This window comes from Sander vitreus, chromosome 2, assembly GCF_031162955.1.
Source record: "Sander vitreus isolate 19-12246 chromosome 2, sanVit1, whole genome shotgun sequence".
Classification (NCBI taxonomy): Eukaryota; Metazoa; Chordata; class Actinopteri; order Perciformes; family Percidae; genus Sander; species Sander vitreus.
In genome coordinates, this window is record NC_135856.1 from 13,855,781 (window position 1) to 13,872,799 (window position 17,019).

Below are 17,019 nucleotides of genomic sequence, written 5' to 3' on the forward strand. Positions count from 1 at the left end.
CTGGGGTATATCTGATCTTTAAGGCTTTGTAGTGACTTACATGCTTCTGTGAACATAATTACATTAATATCCTGAAGTCATGGCAAATACAAGCTGGAAGAGATAATAATCTTGCATTTAAACATGAGTGAGCCTTAACAGACAATTTATTAATTGACCTTATACTTTTGCAATAAAAACCTAGTGCCAACTTACAGTACCTGATTTTAGGCAGTGTGGTGTTCACATTACTTAATTTACTACATTAATGTTTCTTGCATTATTTTATTACTCTGCAATGCACAATTACAAAGATTAATTTAACATATTCCACTATTTGCAGTTGTTGAAAGCCCCACCTGGATTTCAGCCCTGTGAATATAATTTAAACGTAGCACGTAGCAAGTGGATGTAGTGGTGTACAAAATTGAATGCAAGTCTAGAAGGGAGCTTTGGCATTGCATTCTTTTATCTGAAATGCACACAGTTATAAGTGTTTGCTTTCCAAACATGAATAAAGGAATACTGAGTCATTGTCTTGACCTTGTGGCGGATTTTTCAACCATGCTGCACTCTGCATTATTCATGTTTTTAACAAAAACAATGCAAGAAAAAGAAAGTGCTACTCCACATTATTTGCCCCACAGAAAACCTTGTGTCAGCTCGCACTATTGCTGGTTGTAAACTGTAAACTTCTGTTTTGTAATAAAGCTTGACTATAACACTTTATTTAGGAAATACTAACCAATGCACTTTTTTGATTGGCCTCTGGGGCAAGTTGGTTGGATGGTTGCAAATTTAATAATTACTTGGACAGAACACAGCAAACTTTCTTACTTCCTGACAATGTCATTTTGTGCAGATGTGAGGCTGGATGGTAGGAGAGACTGACAGTATATTGTTGCTTTATGACTTATGAATACAAGTGATGTTTTCTGCTATCCTTGCAGTAAACATTTCACGCTCATAAAGACACATAAAGTCTTCCTTTTTGCCTGAAGGAGCCACTGTTCTTATTTGAATTGCATTACCGAGCAGCATTTTTTTAATGTTTTAATGTCCTTTTATTTAACACAGAAAAAACAGATGGTTATTGTTCACGCTCATATAACTCCTTTTGATGCATAAACAGAAAAATAATTGTATAACTTTTACAATGTTCATTCAATATGTACTTTATCAACAGATAAAACATTTCCCAGTGCCCAAAATGCGATGCAGATATACAATAGACGGCAGACCAAATAAAACAAGGCCTCATGTTAAAATGCAATCCAATAAAACAACACCACATACTATAACATGCCAAATTTAACCTACACTTCTAGGACAAAGTGCAAAGAAAAAAATGAACACTATTACCTACTATATTCAGTTGTATTATACTGTCTTATTTGTCTTTAATTTTGTCCATCTTGTGTCATCGAGTGTGTGTTAGAGAAATGGTGATTATGTGAGATATCATTAGTGCACTTCCAATGATGGACACTTGTAATGCAGTAGAAAGTGGCTTGATTACAAAGGTGTTTTATTAAAAAGAGAGAAAAAATGTCTACTTTATTATAATGAACATCATCACAACCTAAAATCCATTATTGTAAATGTTTGCAATACCAGAGGCAAGGAAAGCGCTCTCATGCTTCAAGTACTATACAGTATATCTGTCATTTTATTATTGTGTCCAAAAACCTGCACACAGTGTGACGCTTACATTAGCTACAGTCATTGGTGCAGAAGGATAACTTCAAATAGTCCATTAAATCCATTCCTTACGGTAAACATAAAGTCACAAAGTGTAGCCAGGCAGCTAGTCTTTTTTGCATATAATTCTTGAGTGTGTTTTGTTTACTCGCCTGACACAGATACTGAGGATACTCTCCAAACGCACCTGAAGCACATCTCCTAAGACAGACATGAGATCGACAGCTAAATGGACTGTATTTATATAGCGCTTTTCTAGTCTTAACGACTACTCAAATCGCTTTTACATAGTAGATGAACCATTCACCATTCACACACTGTGGCCGATACAAGGTGTCACCTGCTCATCAGATAAACATTGACACAGATACTGAGGATACTCAGTATCTGTGTGATGGCGCAGTTCGGGGGTTCAGTGTCTGGCCCAAGGACACTTCAACATGGGACTGCAGGACCAGGGATTGAACCACCAACCTTCCGATTGGTAGGCCACCGCTCCACACCTGAGCCACAGCCGCCTACTAATAAGTGTTCTGGGGGGGCGAGAGCAGGCGGATGGAGATGTGGACAGGACCTGTGGTGGTATGGGGCTAGACGTTAGTGGGGAACAGCAGAGATACACTTTGGGTGTGCAGGTCGACGCGCAGTGGGACTGGCTTGGACAGCGCAGCTGGACCCAGGATAAAAGGGCAGGCTGTCAGACATAGGGTTGGGTACCTTTCGCATCTGAACCAATACCACTACCGATACCGGTACCTGGAATTCAGTTTCGGTACCCAACGGTATGTTTTTTGGTACTTTCCCTCTGTAATTTATTAAAAATATTTCAGTTGTAAAAATAATTCCAAACCTATTTACTTAGAACATTATGTTATTTATTTAGAATATTTTGTGCCTGCTCAGAGGAAGTGTAATGTCAACAGCACTGCGACCACTTTCGGCTCGCCATTAATATCATATCCCAGTAAATGGTGTCTGCGTGAAGTTTTGAAAAACCGTAACCACACTTGAAACCGCTTCATTAGCATTGCCGTGACTCACCGTGACTTCAACAAAACTGCGGAGCCGACGTAGTTTGCTCCGTCCGCACCTCTGCACGCGTGTGTGTCGGACCTCTGCTCTCTGCACTGTAAGAAAATTCAAGGTAGTTTAACTTGAATTTTCACCTGCTGCCTTGAAAATCGAAGTTCACTGAACTTGAAGACTGCCTTTGTTTCAACCCAGAAATTAAAGTTAATGAGGTTGATGTAACGACAGTGTTCTAGTTTTGTTAAAGTTGTTCTTTTAGTTGATTGAACTTTTTATTACTTGGTTTAACTTCATACTTTAAGTTAAAACAAATAATTTATTTTCTTTAATAATGCAAGAAACCTTCCTTGCCTAGTATAACAGACATACTTTCCTGCTTTATTACAACTCACAGTTTCAAGTTAAAACAACATAACCACATTTATAGCGGAGATAGCGTGGGTGTTTGGGTGCGGCCACCCCACCCCTCTAAAGCCGCTGATCTCGCGTCACTTGACACAAAAAGGCCGCTACTGAAGTGATGCACCGCAGCTTAATGGCTGAAGGAAGCCTATTACTGCTCAAAGTTTAACACTGTAATACTCCAGCTCTTCTTATCAAACGTAACAGTCACTTAACTCATGGTTACATTCTAAGCAGACACGTTTAATGAACGGAATTCATAAAGTTGCATTTGTATTTCGAACAAACTGCAAACTTTTCAGCAAATTTGAACACAACTCTATTTACCGCCTTGCATCATGGGAATTGACCAGCCAATGAACCAATTGCACCTAACTGCAGTATGCAGATCGGGGTTGGGCTAAATGTGGGCGGAGCTAAACGTTTGACTTTTGAAAAGTACTTTCCATTTCAATTTGAGAAGAGTGAAATGCCAAATTCACAATTCACAAGCCGTTGACAGGTACTCCCTCCGCCGGGGGCACTAGTGCTTTCTTGTTTGCCACAACACGTGTTAAATTTTAGTTGAAATTTGAATAGGCTACATCACTTATCTGCGGTGTATAATTAATTTATTGTGTCCATGCTTTAACTTTGCCGTGAAAGAAGAAAGAAGAAACACACACGCTTTTTTTTTCAACTGATAACTTAACTTACATACCCAAGTTCAATCAACACATACATATCTGACAAAAAATTTAAATAGTCGACCCAATGAATAAATGCAAGTTTAACTTTCAAAAACTCATAAAGTTGAGTTCAAAATCCACAACTTGTATAAGCTCGTTCAGTTAAAAATAAGAAATAAGTGGACATAACTAAATGGGTCTGTACTTTTTTACAGTGTGTCAACATGCAGAGAGGACAGATAAGCTTGCGCTTACTCTCAGGTACCGAAATTAGGCACCGTTTGATTTTACGTGAACCAATATTCAGTAGTACCGACGTGATTCGGTCGGTACCGGTAAAAGTACCGGGTTCGGTACCCAACCCTAGTCGGACAGCGAGGAGTGTGCTGAGGACGTCTTCGGCAGATCGGCCCACTGGGCCCTGCACGGTTGCCCCGACAAGGAAGAGTCAGCCAGTACTGGACAACACAGGTGCCACCAGCCCCCCTTCCCTGCCTACTGTCAGGGTAGAGACTGTGCCTTGTCCCTCTTTCGTTTCATAACCTAGGAATTATCCCAAAGAACAGACGGATCTTCGTTTTTAACTGTCTTCTAAAAGAAAGTGTAAATTTGCTGAGATAATTTTTTAAACCAAACCAAACTTGACTGTGTGGGTGCATATCAAGACTTGGGATACAAAGAACCTGAGTCCACTTTGTGACACATGAACATATAAACAAGCGATGAAAACAATATTTGCCATATTGCTTTTAAAACAGTATGAAGACAATTAGCCTTTGTGCAGTTAAAGTGCAATCATAAAGACAACCGACAACAATAATAGTAAATCTATGCCTGTATTGAGTCCTTGATGGCCCCTTAAGTGTATCCCAGTTTGTTAATGCACAGCTCTATGTATTTTTAATTGCCTCATTAAAGCCATTGATTTGATCATAGAGAGGCAGTATAAAATGAGGAAGACGTGCTGTCTGAACTTTGCTGATTGGATGAGGGAAGGAGATAAAACTAGACTAGTATATCTGTGATCCTCAGCCAGCCAAATCAAGCCAGAAAGATCTCACTCTAGCTGAAAATGTGATCACTGTGAAATATGATTGTTATGTACATAATTTGTTTCTCAGAGGGGGATTTGCAAAGATGTAGATTTATAATTAGACCGTGTGTAATGGAACAATTGAATTTTATGCAAGGCTTTGCAAGTGCTCACTCCGCACACTAATCAGAAACCAATTTTAGCCGACATTCAACCGTTTAACTGCTCGAGCAACGCCATGTTTCGGAGAATGAATGAAAACAAAATATGATTAAATTCTGTATATTCTTTAGTTATAAATCCACAAATCCACCAACAAAGAGTCAACAACAACACATTACAGACTTTCTCTTGGGAAATTCATCCTACTTTTACCACAAATCATTAACCATCTTTTACTGTGTATGGCCTTTGCCTTTCAATCCCCTAATTTCGCTGCTTTGATAATCCACTTTTTGAGCTACATCAGCTGAATGCCAGAGAAATGAGGTGACTGATTCCACCTAGATAAAAGAGAACATAATTAGTGTTAGAAGGTAAAGATAATGAAGTGATAAATGTAAGCCTGAGTTTAGGAGAAGGTAACAAGGTCAGCGGGGAATTCATTGGTTTAATAAGAAATGAGGTCCATGCATGATTAAAAAAGGGTGAGTGAAAGGTAAAAATGACACAACAGAATAAAGGAAGAGGGGATGAGAAAGGGAGCAAAGACAAAAGATAAGGAAAAGGGCAAGAGAAAGACAGAGGGAAAGTGTGTGAGTGTGTTGAATGAAAGATGAAGGAAGTGAGAGAAGGAAAGGTTGAGTGCTCAAAGTCACTTTTAAAGTTGGAGTGGTTGTTTTTGTGGCAGGCACAGGCTCTCACTTCCCAATATCAAACTTTTCAAACACACATGCAGATACACCCACAAGCACTTGTCCTTACTCTTCCCAAAATGCATTTGGCTTCTGCGGCTACAACTGTCCCCATAAAATAACACACGTTCACAAGGGTAATGAGTGCTACCAATACCTCTCCTGCTTAAGGAGAGAAAGAACATTCATTATCAGCACCATGCACTACGTAAAATGAAAAGTCAATAAGACAGCCAGAACACAAACACACAGGCTGTAATGACTGCCAGCTTTGCCAAGAGACAGACACGCAGGTAAAGAGCCGGGGAATGGGAAACACGCAGTGAACAGTAATTGAGCTGGTCAGTTTAAGCCCTTCTCAATATTATGCTCCATGGTATTCTGAGCATGAAGCTTTACTGATGTTTAAACCTCTAACATGAAACTATCTTCACCTGTTATTACTGTATTTTTGCTTTCTTGATAAAGCAGGCATTACTAACACATTTAAGTGGATTACTAATACACAGTGTTTCTGAGACGAAACATTGAGTAAAAGCTGTATGACACATACAATGAATGAATGGCACCATAGTTTTGTTCTTTAGTGGTTTCCAATATTATGTGTATATGTATTGCAAAATTAGCAGTTAGTTTTTAAAGGAGCGGTAAAAGACAACCTCTAAGTAGCAGTTTGACTTGTTGTTGTTGACTTGTGAAGTTTTGTGTTATTGTATATCAGTAATTTACTTTTAACCCTAAGTTTGCTTAGCCAGTCAGAACTGAATGAGGAACATCTCTGTTCCTGTCATGATAATCCCATGGCATGCTGCGTTTTCCTCCAGAGAATGCAGTTTTGAAACCACTAGACCGCCTCTAATGCTGAGACATCATCACCTAGGCGGGTGAAAGGGTATGGCTTCAAAACTCCAAGTTCACTTATCATCTTTATGGGGGGGCCATTCAGAAGACAAAGATGACAGGTTCTCACTCACATTAACGAGCTGACAGCGACGGAGAGGATGGAGAGGAAGAGAAGGGATGGGGGAATGAAAGAAAGAGAGTGAGAGCAATAAAACTGAGATGGGAGGCCCAAGGCCAACACATGCACTCAGACCCTCTCTGTCGTAAGATGGGCCCTCAGGAGGATACAAGGTGAATATAGAGGAGTGCATATGTGTGTTTTCTACCTGACTTATGAAAGGTAGTCGAGTATGGAAGACTGTGAAACACTCCTTAAACAAGTCTTTTTAATCAACACAATGGAGAGCGCCATCCTGCAGGATTTCTGGCTATGGAAGTTCTAAAAGTTTACCATCCATCAGTTACCTTTTGATGCTGACATGCAAAATAAATATCAAGCACCTAACAAAAATGAGCACTGTAGAACAATGTTCCCTAACAAGATGATATTTTGTTGACCTACTCTATGTCTAATAATTTATATTGACCAATAAATCATATTGACCTCATGAAAAACTTTAAGATAAGATCTTGACAGGTTTTTTTTTCTTCATTTTGTCCCCAGATGCAGAGCTTTTACCATAGCACAGGGGTCTTCTATCACACCTACATGCTTGTTCAGCTGAAAATAGAACTTATTTTACAATCTATTATGTAATAAGGTGTCAGTACACCAGTATCTTGGTATTCTATGTAAATGTACAAGTCTAAACGTTTGTGGGCATTTCACCTTTCCATACCACTGACCCTGATGATCCTGTACCTCTTGTATGAGCTGTACGAGCTGTTCCTCTGTCGAGTGTCAGTGGGGAATACTAATGAAGGGTTTACTGAGGTGGAACTGTTCTGCTTCCGATGTGACAATTGTCTGCTGAGGAGGAATAACCGTCTGGTTACTCGTACTTTCAGGATTTCTGAGTATCCCCATGAGGATTCTGAAGACAGAGAGAGGAGTGTGTTTGTGTGTTTGTGTGTTTGTGTGTGTGTGTGTGTGTGTGTGTGTGTGTGTGTGTGTGTGTCTGTTTGAAATGTGCTGCTGTGTCAGCACATTTAAAAGTGGCACAGAGGCAACAGGAGGCAGTGGCAGGAGGAGACATAGGGATTTCTGGAGCCCAATAGAAGAAGCTCCTCAGGAGGATTCATTATGTCCCATCCCATCCCATCAGCCAGCCACTAAGTCTTTAATGTGTGTGTGTGTGTGTGTGTGTGTGTGTGTGTGTGTGTGTGTGTGTGTGTGTGTGTGTGTGTGTGTGTGTGTGTGTCACAAAGTGGTTATTGATGGAACTCCTACTTGCTTGGCAGGTTTCCCTGTGTCTGGGGAATCTCAGTCCATAGTTGTGGCTCCTGCGTGGAGATGTGTGCACATGTGAGTGTGTGACAGAAAGTAAAGGTATGTGTGCAATTTCCACTAATTGGGAGCATGAGTGTGACACAAAGGGAACATCAGTAAGAAAATTCAGTATTTATATGCAAGTGCAACTTCAACATGTGTGCTGTCACTAGAGCGTGACTTGTCTGACCGCAAGTTAGGTCACTCAACACTCATGTCATCCTGTAGCAGCCTGACTAAGTTGGCTGCAGTAGCCTGTCTGGCTGTCTCGTTTTAAAACACACTGATTCAGCTGACTGCAAGATCGGCATGCAGACACACACTCACTCAGACACACATACTGTAAGCATTAAGGTGCTTTTCTTGGTGAGGAAAGCAGCTTTAGGGAGTTTTAAACAGCAGGAGGTGAGCTGTCAGGGATTTCAAACCTTCAAAGTGTCAGAATGGGAAAGACTGTGTGTGCCTATGAAGACACTACAAGTGCTGGGCCAGCCTACAGGAGATGAATGTCTATGTTTGCATCAAACGAGAATGAGGTGGAGAGAAGCCTTCGACCTGAAAATACTATTCACCTCACCTGTCAGGTTGTAAATGCTACTTGGCAATGATCTTCCACCACCAAATACAGAAAGTAAGGTCTAAGGAATGATACTTTCATTTATTCAACCAAAAGAACAAATGTGTTTGCTCACTTTATGATGGCAACTTATAAAGAACCAAGCATGTTTACCATACATGCTACAAGGTTAGGATATTCAAAAGTTATCTCGATGACTCCGAAGGCCAATCCATCCATTATGATTTGTTATACTGTTTTTTATTGGTGATTCAAAGTCTTTTAGTTTTGTAATATGAATAGCTGCTGACTTGATTATTCAAGGAGTCAGGTGGAAAGTGGATAATTAATTGTAAATATGCAAATGTTTTCAGTAAGAAAGTAGTGAAAGACTGAAATACACCGAGAGGGAATTTAATGCATGTCATGTTTAATTTCCAAATACAACAACACAGTCACACACTGGAAACATTTTATAGCTCGTCAAATTATATCTGAAAATGTTTCTGACTGCATCAATAAGCAGCCAGATCTCAAACCAAAAGAGAACAACATATCCTCGTACCTAAACGACATTATAGGTAGATTTCTAAAGACTCCCAAAACACATACGACTGTTTATTTACTGCATGTGACTGTTCTATTTAAGGTAATGGTTGAAGTTTTAAATGAGTCACGTGAAACTACTAAAATGAGGCAACTCGTTCTCATTCCAAACTCGTAAAATAAGGACGTTTGGACAGTGGCTGTCAGCGTCTGATGCGACGAAAAAGGCGTCTTTCAGCGTGTTTGTGTAACGCACTGGGGAGAGCAGCAGTTAGATAGGATTTAGCGAGTAGTATGTAAGGGCGAATTTCTGTGTAAGGAGGTTGGTTGGGGTGGTGGATTGGTCAAACACAGGACTTTCACCCAGGAGAGCGGGGTTTGCGTCCCGCTTGTCACGCTTGCTATAGTTGCTTTTTTCTTTCCTCCCGCGTGTCACGGAACCGTATGCCCACCCACGACCCTTTCCTAAACCCAACCATCCCATTGTTCCCGCGTATAACGAACCGTACGCCCACCCTGGTATAAAACCGTGCGTACGCACATCTGTAAGCAATGTTCCCTTTATAAATCACAGATTACCCACACGTGTGCGTACGGGAATCAGCCTCTTATCCCGCACTGTACATGCCAATTTTTTTACCATAAATAGTCAATGCAAAGCGCCTCATGAATTCTCGGAAGCTCGGGAATTGCTGCCAATTGAATTATAATTTCGGCCTGTTCTCGCACAGTGTAGGGAAACCTGACTACCTATATTAATAATACCGTCCAAAACGGCAGATATTACGGCACTCGGGGACAGCTTCGAGACCTATATGATAAGATTTAACAGAACTAAATATTATATCCATACAAGCCTTAGTGATAAAGTTGAAGATTATATATCATAAATGTTATGATCTCTTCTCTATTCTAGCTCACAGATTAACCAAAAAAACTGAAACACTTCTGCGTTAAGCAGAACCAATATTTTGACGCATCACACTAACCCAGATCTCTCTCCACTGATCACCATAGGAAGACAAACACACAATGACGTAGACAATTTAAAGAAGCCATAAGGTACACACAGAGTTTTCTTGCTTATTCTTCAGGATTTCCACATTTTTATCTGATTAGTTAAATATCTTTTCATTCAGGTTCTTTAACTTGTTTCTAGTTAATGAGTCCTATGAGAATATGTCATATTATACATGTCATATGTCCTCTGAGTGACGTCTTCTGTAAGACACTGGGCCCTCGCAAATCCAATGAGAGCTTGGAAAATGATTTTGTTTAGAAAACATCCTGGCTGTCAGACTCAGTGAGATACACTAATGGAAAAAGATAGCATTTTGTTTAGTAAACAGATGGAGGTAAAATGCATTTAGGAATCCAAGCACAAACAAAGCAATATAACTGACTGTCTTGGAGAAATGATTCGGTTTGGAGGTTGTTTTGAAAGAAAATGTTTACTGCCAATGTAGTACATGTGGACATGTCTTTGTATGGTGTGTGTGTGTGTGTGTGTGTGTGTGTGTGTGTGTGTGTGTGTGTGTGTGTATATGTGTATGTGTGTGTGTGTGTGTGTGTGTGTGTGTGTGTGTGTGTGTGTGTGTGTGTGTGTGTGTGTGTGTGTGTGTGTGTGTGTGTGTGTGTGTGTCTTACCCACGGTTAGCTGACCAGTCAGTTGTCCTTGATCATTCCTAGCATTAACAGTCACATTTCTGTCCGACTGAAGAATCAATGGGCTGTCCTAAAGAGAGAGGAAGAGGAAGAAAAATGACTAAGACAGCAAGTTGTATATTTCTTACAGTCTCACAAACAAATCCATGCATACTGATACACTTTCAGTTGCATACCCCCCACACACGTGCTCTCTGCTTTTTTTTTTATTCCCCTGTAGCCCCTACATTACCCTCACCCCTCTGAGCACCAGTCAATACAGCCTTAGCCTGTATCAACCTTCACAGTTCACACTTGACTACCTCTCTTCTGCCTGTCTGAGATACTCTGCATTTAATTTGCATAATCTATTCAAGACAGCATGCTGTCTGTGAGTGTGTTTGCTTGTTCTAGTTGTGTGTCTGTGTGTGCGTGTATGTGCACAAAAACGCAATTATTATCAACATAAATGAGCTAAATGCAACTGTGACCCTGACCTCTGCTCTCCACTTTAGAGTCTGATTGAACCACACACTGCACACAATGGTTTACATTCAGCGGATGTGTGTTGCAATGAATGCTAACCCCATGTCTGCCATTTTCATATTAAGTTCCAAACTCAACCTCTCTCTCTCTCTCTCTCTCTCTCTCTCTCTCTCTCTCTCTCTCTCTCTCTCTCTCTCCCTCCCTGTCCCCCACCTTCCTCCCAGTAAGCAAAACCAAACCAACTTTCCTTTCCGTTCTCCTTCCCTCTTCCATTATAATTCTACACTTACATAATTTTCTTTTTATTATCTTTCCCTTCACTTCTCTCCCTCTCTCTTTTAAATTGCTTATTTGTTTTGGCGCCGTGAAATAAATGGCTCACAGGTGACCCAATTTCTCTGTTGATTTCCCCAAATTAATATCTTGCTGCATTCTGGTCTGAATTCCAAATGAGAATTGTGTTTAAAAATGTAAAAGTCATTGGTCCGTTGCAATGGAAAAATCTACTTTTTTTCCCACATTCCTTCCTCTTCACCCTCAATCTCCCTCTCTTACACCCTCTCTCTCTGTTTTGCTATTTGTTATGGATAGATATTCATTGTTTTGCTTACACAAGGCGAGACCAAATTTTTAATATGTCACACCTGTCTGTGCTCTATTTTGGGGCGCTGAGGGACTCCAAGGGATGACTCGAGCTGATCACAAACATAAACCGCCGCACCAGCGTGAGGAACGCATGGAAAACACACATAAACAGCATACACAAAAGCAGGGACAAACAGGACTTGTGTGTGACTACATGTGGGTAACGTACAGCATACACACATACACATATTCTCGATGTGAACACACACACATCTAACATCGAACATCCAAATGAGTGCTGAGTTGCAAAGTTGTACACATTGCAGCCTTGGTGCACATACACACAAACACACACCACCTACTCGTACAGTCAGGTAGCAAACACGCCAAACAACAAATGGGTGCTCCACACGGTTTATTTTGCATTGCCTCTCTCATCTGAGTCATAATACATGTATGCTGGATGAATCTTTGTCAACGGGGCGTGTGATAGGCTTCACTGTATTATCTTTCCACTCGGTTTAAAGCAATGGGCGCTCTGTAAAGCATGGCAGATGTAATGTGCTTTGAATCATTCCAGTTCAATGGGCAGTGTGCATGAACAGGACTGATCCCATTCATTTAGTGCAGAAGTAGAACCATAGATGGAAAATATTATTTGATTAAGCACTAATATGCAAATGCATGGAAATGAAGGCTGTAACTAGGGGTGCACCGAGCCGATATTAATATCGGATATCGGCCCTGATATTGACAAAATAGGTGGATCGGGGAACAGAAAAATTAACAGATCCACGGGCCGATCCAGGTTTTTTTCTTTCTTTTCCTCCGTCGCAGCACATCCTACATCATTCGTCAGCAGCATAATGCTGGGTGGTATACCGGGAGCCCTGTTAACTGCGTACCCTTCTCACTCATGGTAACACAACAATTAATAACCCATAACTAACTCTCTTTAACAGGATAAAACAACTTAGCACACAACAATTTGTGACTTAAACAATTTCTAACACTAATAATTTTACATTTACAAATTTACACTGCTGGACGGCATGTTGGGTAACAGCTAGTAGCTGCTTGCTAGCCAGGTAGTATAACAGTCTGTTAAGCTGGGAGAGGCTCTGGTCGCTACTCTTATATATATGTCAATGTCGCTACTGCACATTCAACAGAGAAGAAAGTTAGAGGATGAAGAAAGACCGGACATACACCAGAACAACGTATGCTCAAAAGAGGAGCCATCTGTTGTTCCGAAGTTTTTTGTTTCTAAAAAATTTGACATAATTTAACCACTGTTGTTGCCCGTCGCTGTAACATTACTTGGTTGCGCTAACGTTAAAGACATGTCACTTCAAGCATGCAGCGGAGCAACATTATGAACGCAATAACAATTCACCTACGGTCCAGCTACAGACTGTTGAGAAAGACGGGTTCAGAGCAATGATTAAAACACTGGATTTAAGATGTCTTGCCTCGCTGAAATACGTCCGCCAACCTACTAACATTATTCAAACACCGAAGGAGGCTGACAGCGGAGCTACGTTCAGTCGCCCACTTTTCTAACTAACCTAAATTACCTGTGGCCAAGGTAGTGTTTATACAACTATCTTACAACTATTTTGTTTTGAAAGGGAAACAATGTTGAAGTTGTTTGTATGTGTATTCATTCGATTTAAGTTTATTTTACTACTTTGCAGTTTGCACAATAAAAATAGTTTAGATTCTGTAACTGTTTCATGGATTCTCCTTCATATAACCTTATTGTATAATGTTGTGGAGCCAAGCAAACCCTTTAGTAATCAAAGCTTTTAGTAAACATCATGTTTTAGTAAACATGATGACAATGTTTTTGTGATATTCTATGTACTCATTACAGTAGAATAAGCCATTATAAACCTATATAAAAGCCCATTATTATTATTATTTATTTAAATTTATTTTAAGAAGTTTGATTACATTATATTTTCGATTTGAATGCACAATTGTTTTTTAAATAATAAATAAATAAGAATTCAATACATTACATGTTATTTTGTCTTAGTTAGGAAAGTAATGTTTAGTTAGGAAAGTCTGGTGCCTTTAGTCTCTTCCACATGGTGGAATGAAGGTATAAGGTGGAAGGTATACAGTTTATTATTAATTCAACAACGGTATCGGATTGGTATCGGGTATCAACAGATACACAAAGCCCAGACATCGGTATCGGTATCAGGACTGAAAAAGTCGGATCGGTGCATCCCTAGCTGTAACTAATTGCTGCATATTAAACAAATGTCTATTTATAAATCCGCTGATTGAAGACAAACAATATGACTGGTGGTGCTTAAGTGAAACGTATTGTAGGAGCAGGTAACAATAATGGCTTGTCCTGAGATATTGTCGATTCTACCTGAAAGCTATCAACAGTAATCACAGTTTACACCATCAAGTGCAAAATCAAAAGCTCCTTATCAACTTGGTTACCAATTTTTACATATATACAACATATTGCATTCAGAACAAATTCTATTTCATCACACAATGGACTGTGCTGTTTGCTTTTTTACACTCATGCTGACACAAGATAAACCTGATTTGATTTGATTTATTGGGATCTGCATTAGCTGGGGCCATAGCCACAGCTATTCTTCCTGGAGTCCACCCAAAACTTGTGCAGCTATACAGTGTCGTGCATAGTTACATTAAAAACAACCACCAAACAAAACAACATTCAATACATCACAGAAAGAAAAACAACCAAAATAAAAACAAGACAAAACAACATTCAAGTCAACACAACACAACACAACACAGGACCTAGTTTAAATTATTCACAGAATGTAGAGATGAGTTTATGACATTGATCACTGATAGTCAGACCAAGCAAAAGCACACATAAAACCCTCAATGAGACTGGCAGCAGTCATTGAGTATTAGCAAATGCAGAGCACTGCTCAGCTAGGAGATGTTCTTTAAGTAAATTTTCTATTTTCTTGAATGACATGCATGACTGGGCATTGTGTTCCAATTAATCATGGCTCTATTTACTACTGTGTTTTTCCCTTTGTTTTTTCTTACCTTAGGTAATGTGAATCTGAACTCCGTTATAAAATCAATCATTCTCAAGTGTGCAGTCTTCACTCTAATTGTGGAAAATAAAGTGATGTGTGACGTTTTTTTTGACGCATACTCTGCATCAATCAACAGGCAATGTGCTCTTTGATTAGTTCAGGACTTGTTCATACAGTTTGAAGAATAGGGCCGTAGACACTGGCTTTATATGATTAAAAACCCTTGTGTACATTGACAATACATAATTGCGAAAGCTGACTTGTAAATAGATGCTGCTTATATGCCTTTTCAGCTAGTTTTCTACGCCATCAAATGTTCATTTCTCACCATGAAAGCGCTGATCTTCAGTGATGTTTGATGTTTTCACATTTTAATACTAGTTTGATGTTCATCCTTTTGGAGTTATACTGAAAAGTTTTTTGCACTGAAGAATGGTATTGCAATCGTTTCATGTCTTAGGTATGAATCCGTCAGGTGATGCATAAATCATCTTTTACATTATTTGATGCAAGAAATTCAATTAGTGATGGAATTATAGAACAGTCTAAGAAGTGCATGTGTGTGTGTGTGTGTGTGTGTGTGTGTGTGTGTGTGTGTGTGTGTGTGTGTGTGTGTGTGTGTGTGTGTGTGTGTGTGTGTGTGGGCAAAGTTTTTACTGTGTGTAATCTGGCTGTGGCCAATTTGTAACAGGCTACCTCAGATAGGCCTCAACACCATCCACCACCACGCTCACACAATAATGATGCATAAGCGCACTGATTAAACAATACAATATGGGCTCAGTTGGTAGAGCGGGCGCCCATATATAGAGGTTTACTCCTCAATGCAGCGGGCCTGGGTTCAACTCCGACCTGCGGCCCTTTGCTGCATGTCATTCCCCCTCTCTCTCCCCTTTCATGTCTTCAGCTGTCCTTTTGAATAAAGGCCTAAAAATACCCAAAAAATAATCTTAAAAAAAAAAATACAATATGAAAGCACCCTAACGCATTTCCATATAAAACACATCCCACATTTCGACATCAGCTAGCCCATGTTACTGTATATGCATTATAGTAATATAATTCAAGCGAAACGAAATATCCTCAGGCACCCACAGGGAGACAATTAAAACAATCCCATTGAAAGTTCAAATTGAAAGACAGTTTAACAATGATAAACAGTGAACTAGATTCAAAACTATATTCAAATACCATTCAAAACTATTAATTTGAGGATATTTCTCAAGATAAGTGATACATTAAGATTGGCTTTCCTGACTCATCTCTCACCTCTGCACAGCTGGCCAATCGCTACACAGAGAAACTGACCGGAAAATTCAAAACATGAATATGCAAAATGCATTCGGTGACAGAGGTTGTACTGGTAGCACCAGCGGATAATAATTTAGAAAAATAATTATTTTAAAAATCAAAATATGGTTTGGTGAGCACATGTCACATTTCCTCACAAGTAAAATACATTATTTGTGATGTTTACTTTGTGCTCAGTTCACTTCTCTGTTTATCTCCCTCTCCCGCTCTTTGCGTTGTCCATCTGGCTTTTGTGTTTGGAGTCTCGCTCATAAATCTCCCCTCATCGTGTGAAATGTGCAGAGAGGCACAAATAAATACACTAAAGGCACACACATCATGCACTCTTGTGTGAGCTGACACAACATACACCACGGTGCCATTAATTCAGTTAATAGTTTAATTTTACTTTGATTATAAATACAGGCACAGAGCTGCCAGCCTGAAGTAGCCAGAGTAATTAGTCAGGTGATAATAAGATGTGGACTAGCTCATCATCACATCCTTCAGCCACCAGTACAGATGGGTCCTAATAACAGCTTTCAGCTCGCCTGTCTCACTGTCTGTCTAACTGACTGCCTGTCTGACTGTCAGCCTAAACAGGTCTGGACTGAAGGTTCATAAGTTATCTGCTTGGTTATTTGTCTTTAGTCATCACTCTAATAACAGCTTTCAGCTCTCCTGTCTGTCTCTTGAGCTGTCTAACGTCATACAGTCTCCATCTCAACAGCAATGTACTCAAGCCTTATTCAAGATACGTTTAGTTGATTCATTTTTGCCATCAGCCTAATAACTGCTTTTAGCTCGCCTGCTCATATCTCTGTGATTGCCTGTCTCACTGACTGTCTATCTCTATCTAAATGGCATGGACACGTGCTTAACAAAATGCCACAGCCTCTCAAACCAGTCTACCTGTCTGGCGGC

At 39.8% G+C, this 17,019-nt stretch overlaps 1 protein-coding gene across 1 annotated transcript in view; it reads right to left on the reverse strand.

Moving 5' to 3' along the window:
• LOC144536178 (zeta-sarcoglycan-like) overlaps positions 1-17,019 on the reverse strand; it is a 383,819-nt gene that overhangs the window by 73,592 nt on the left and 293,208 nt on the right. Inside the window, exon 4 of the mRNA XM_078279176.1 lies at positions 10,688-10,775. Coding sequence (XP_078135302.1) covers positions 10,688-10,775 — 88 coding nt within the window. The remainder of the gene's footprint in view (positions 1-10,687; positions 10,776-17,019) is intronic.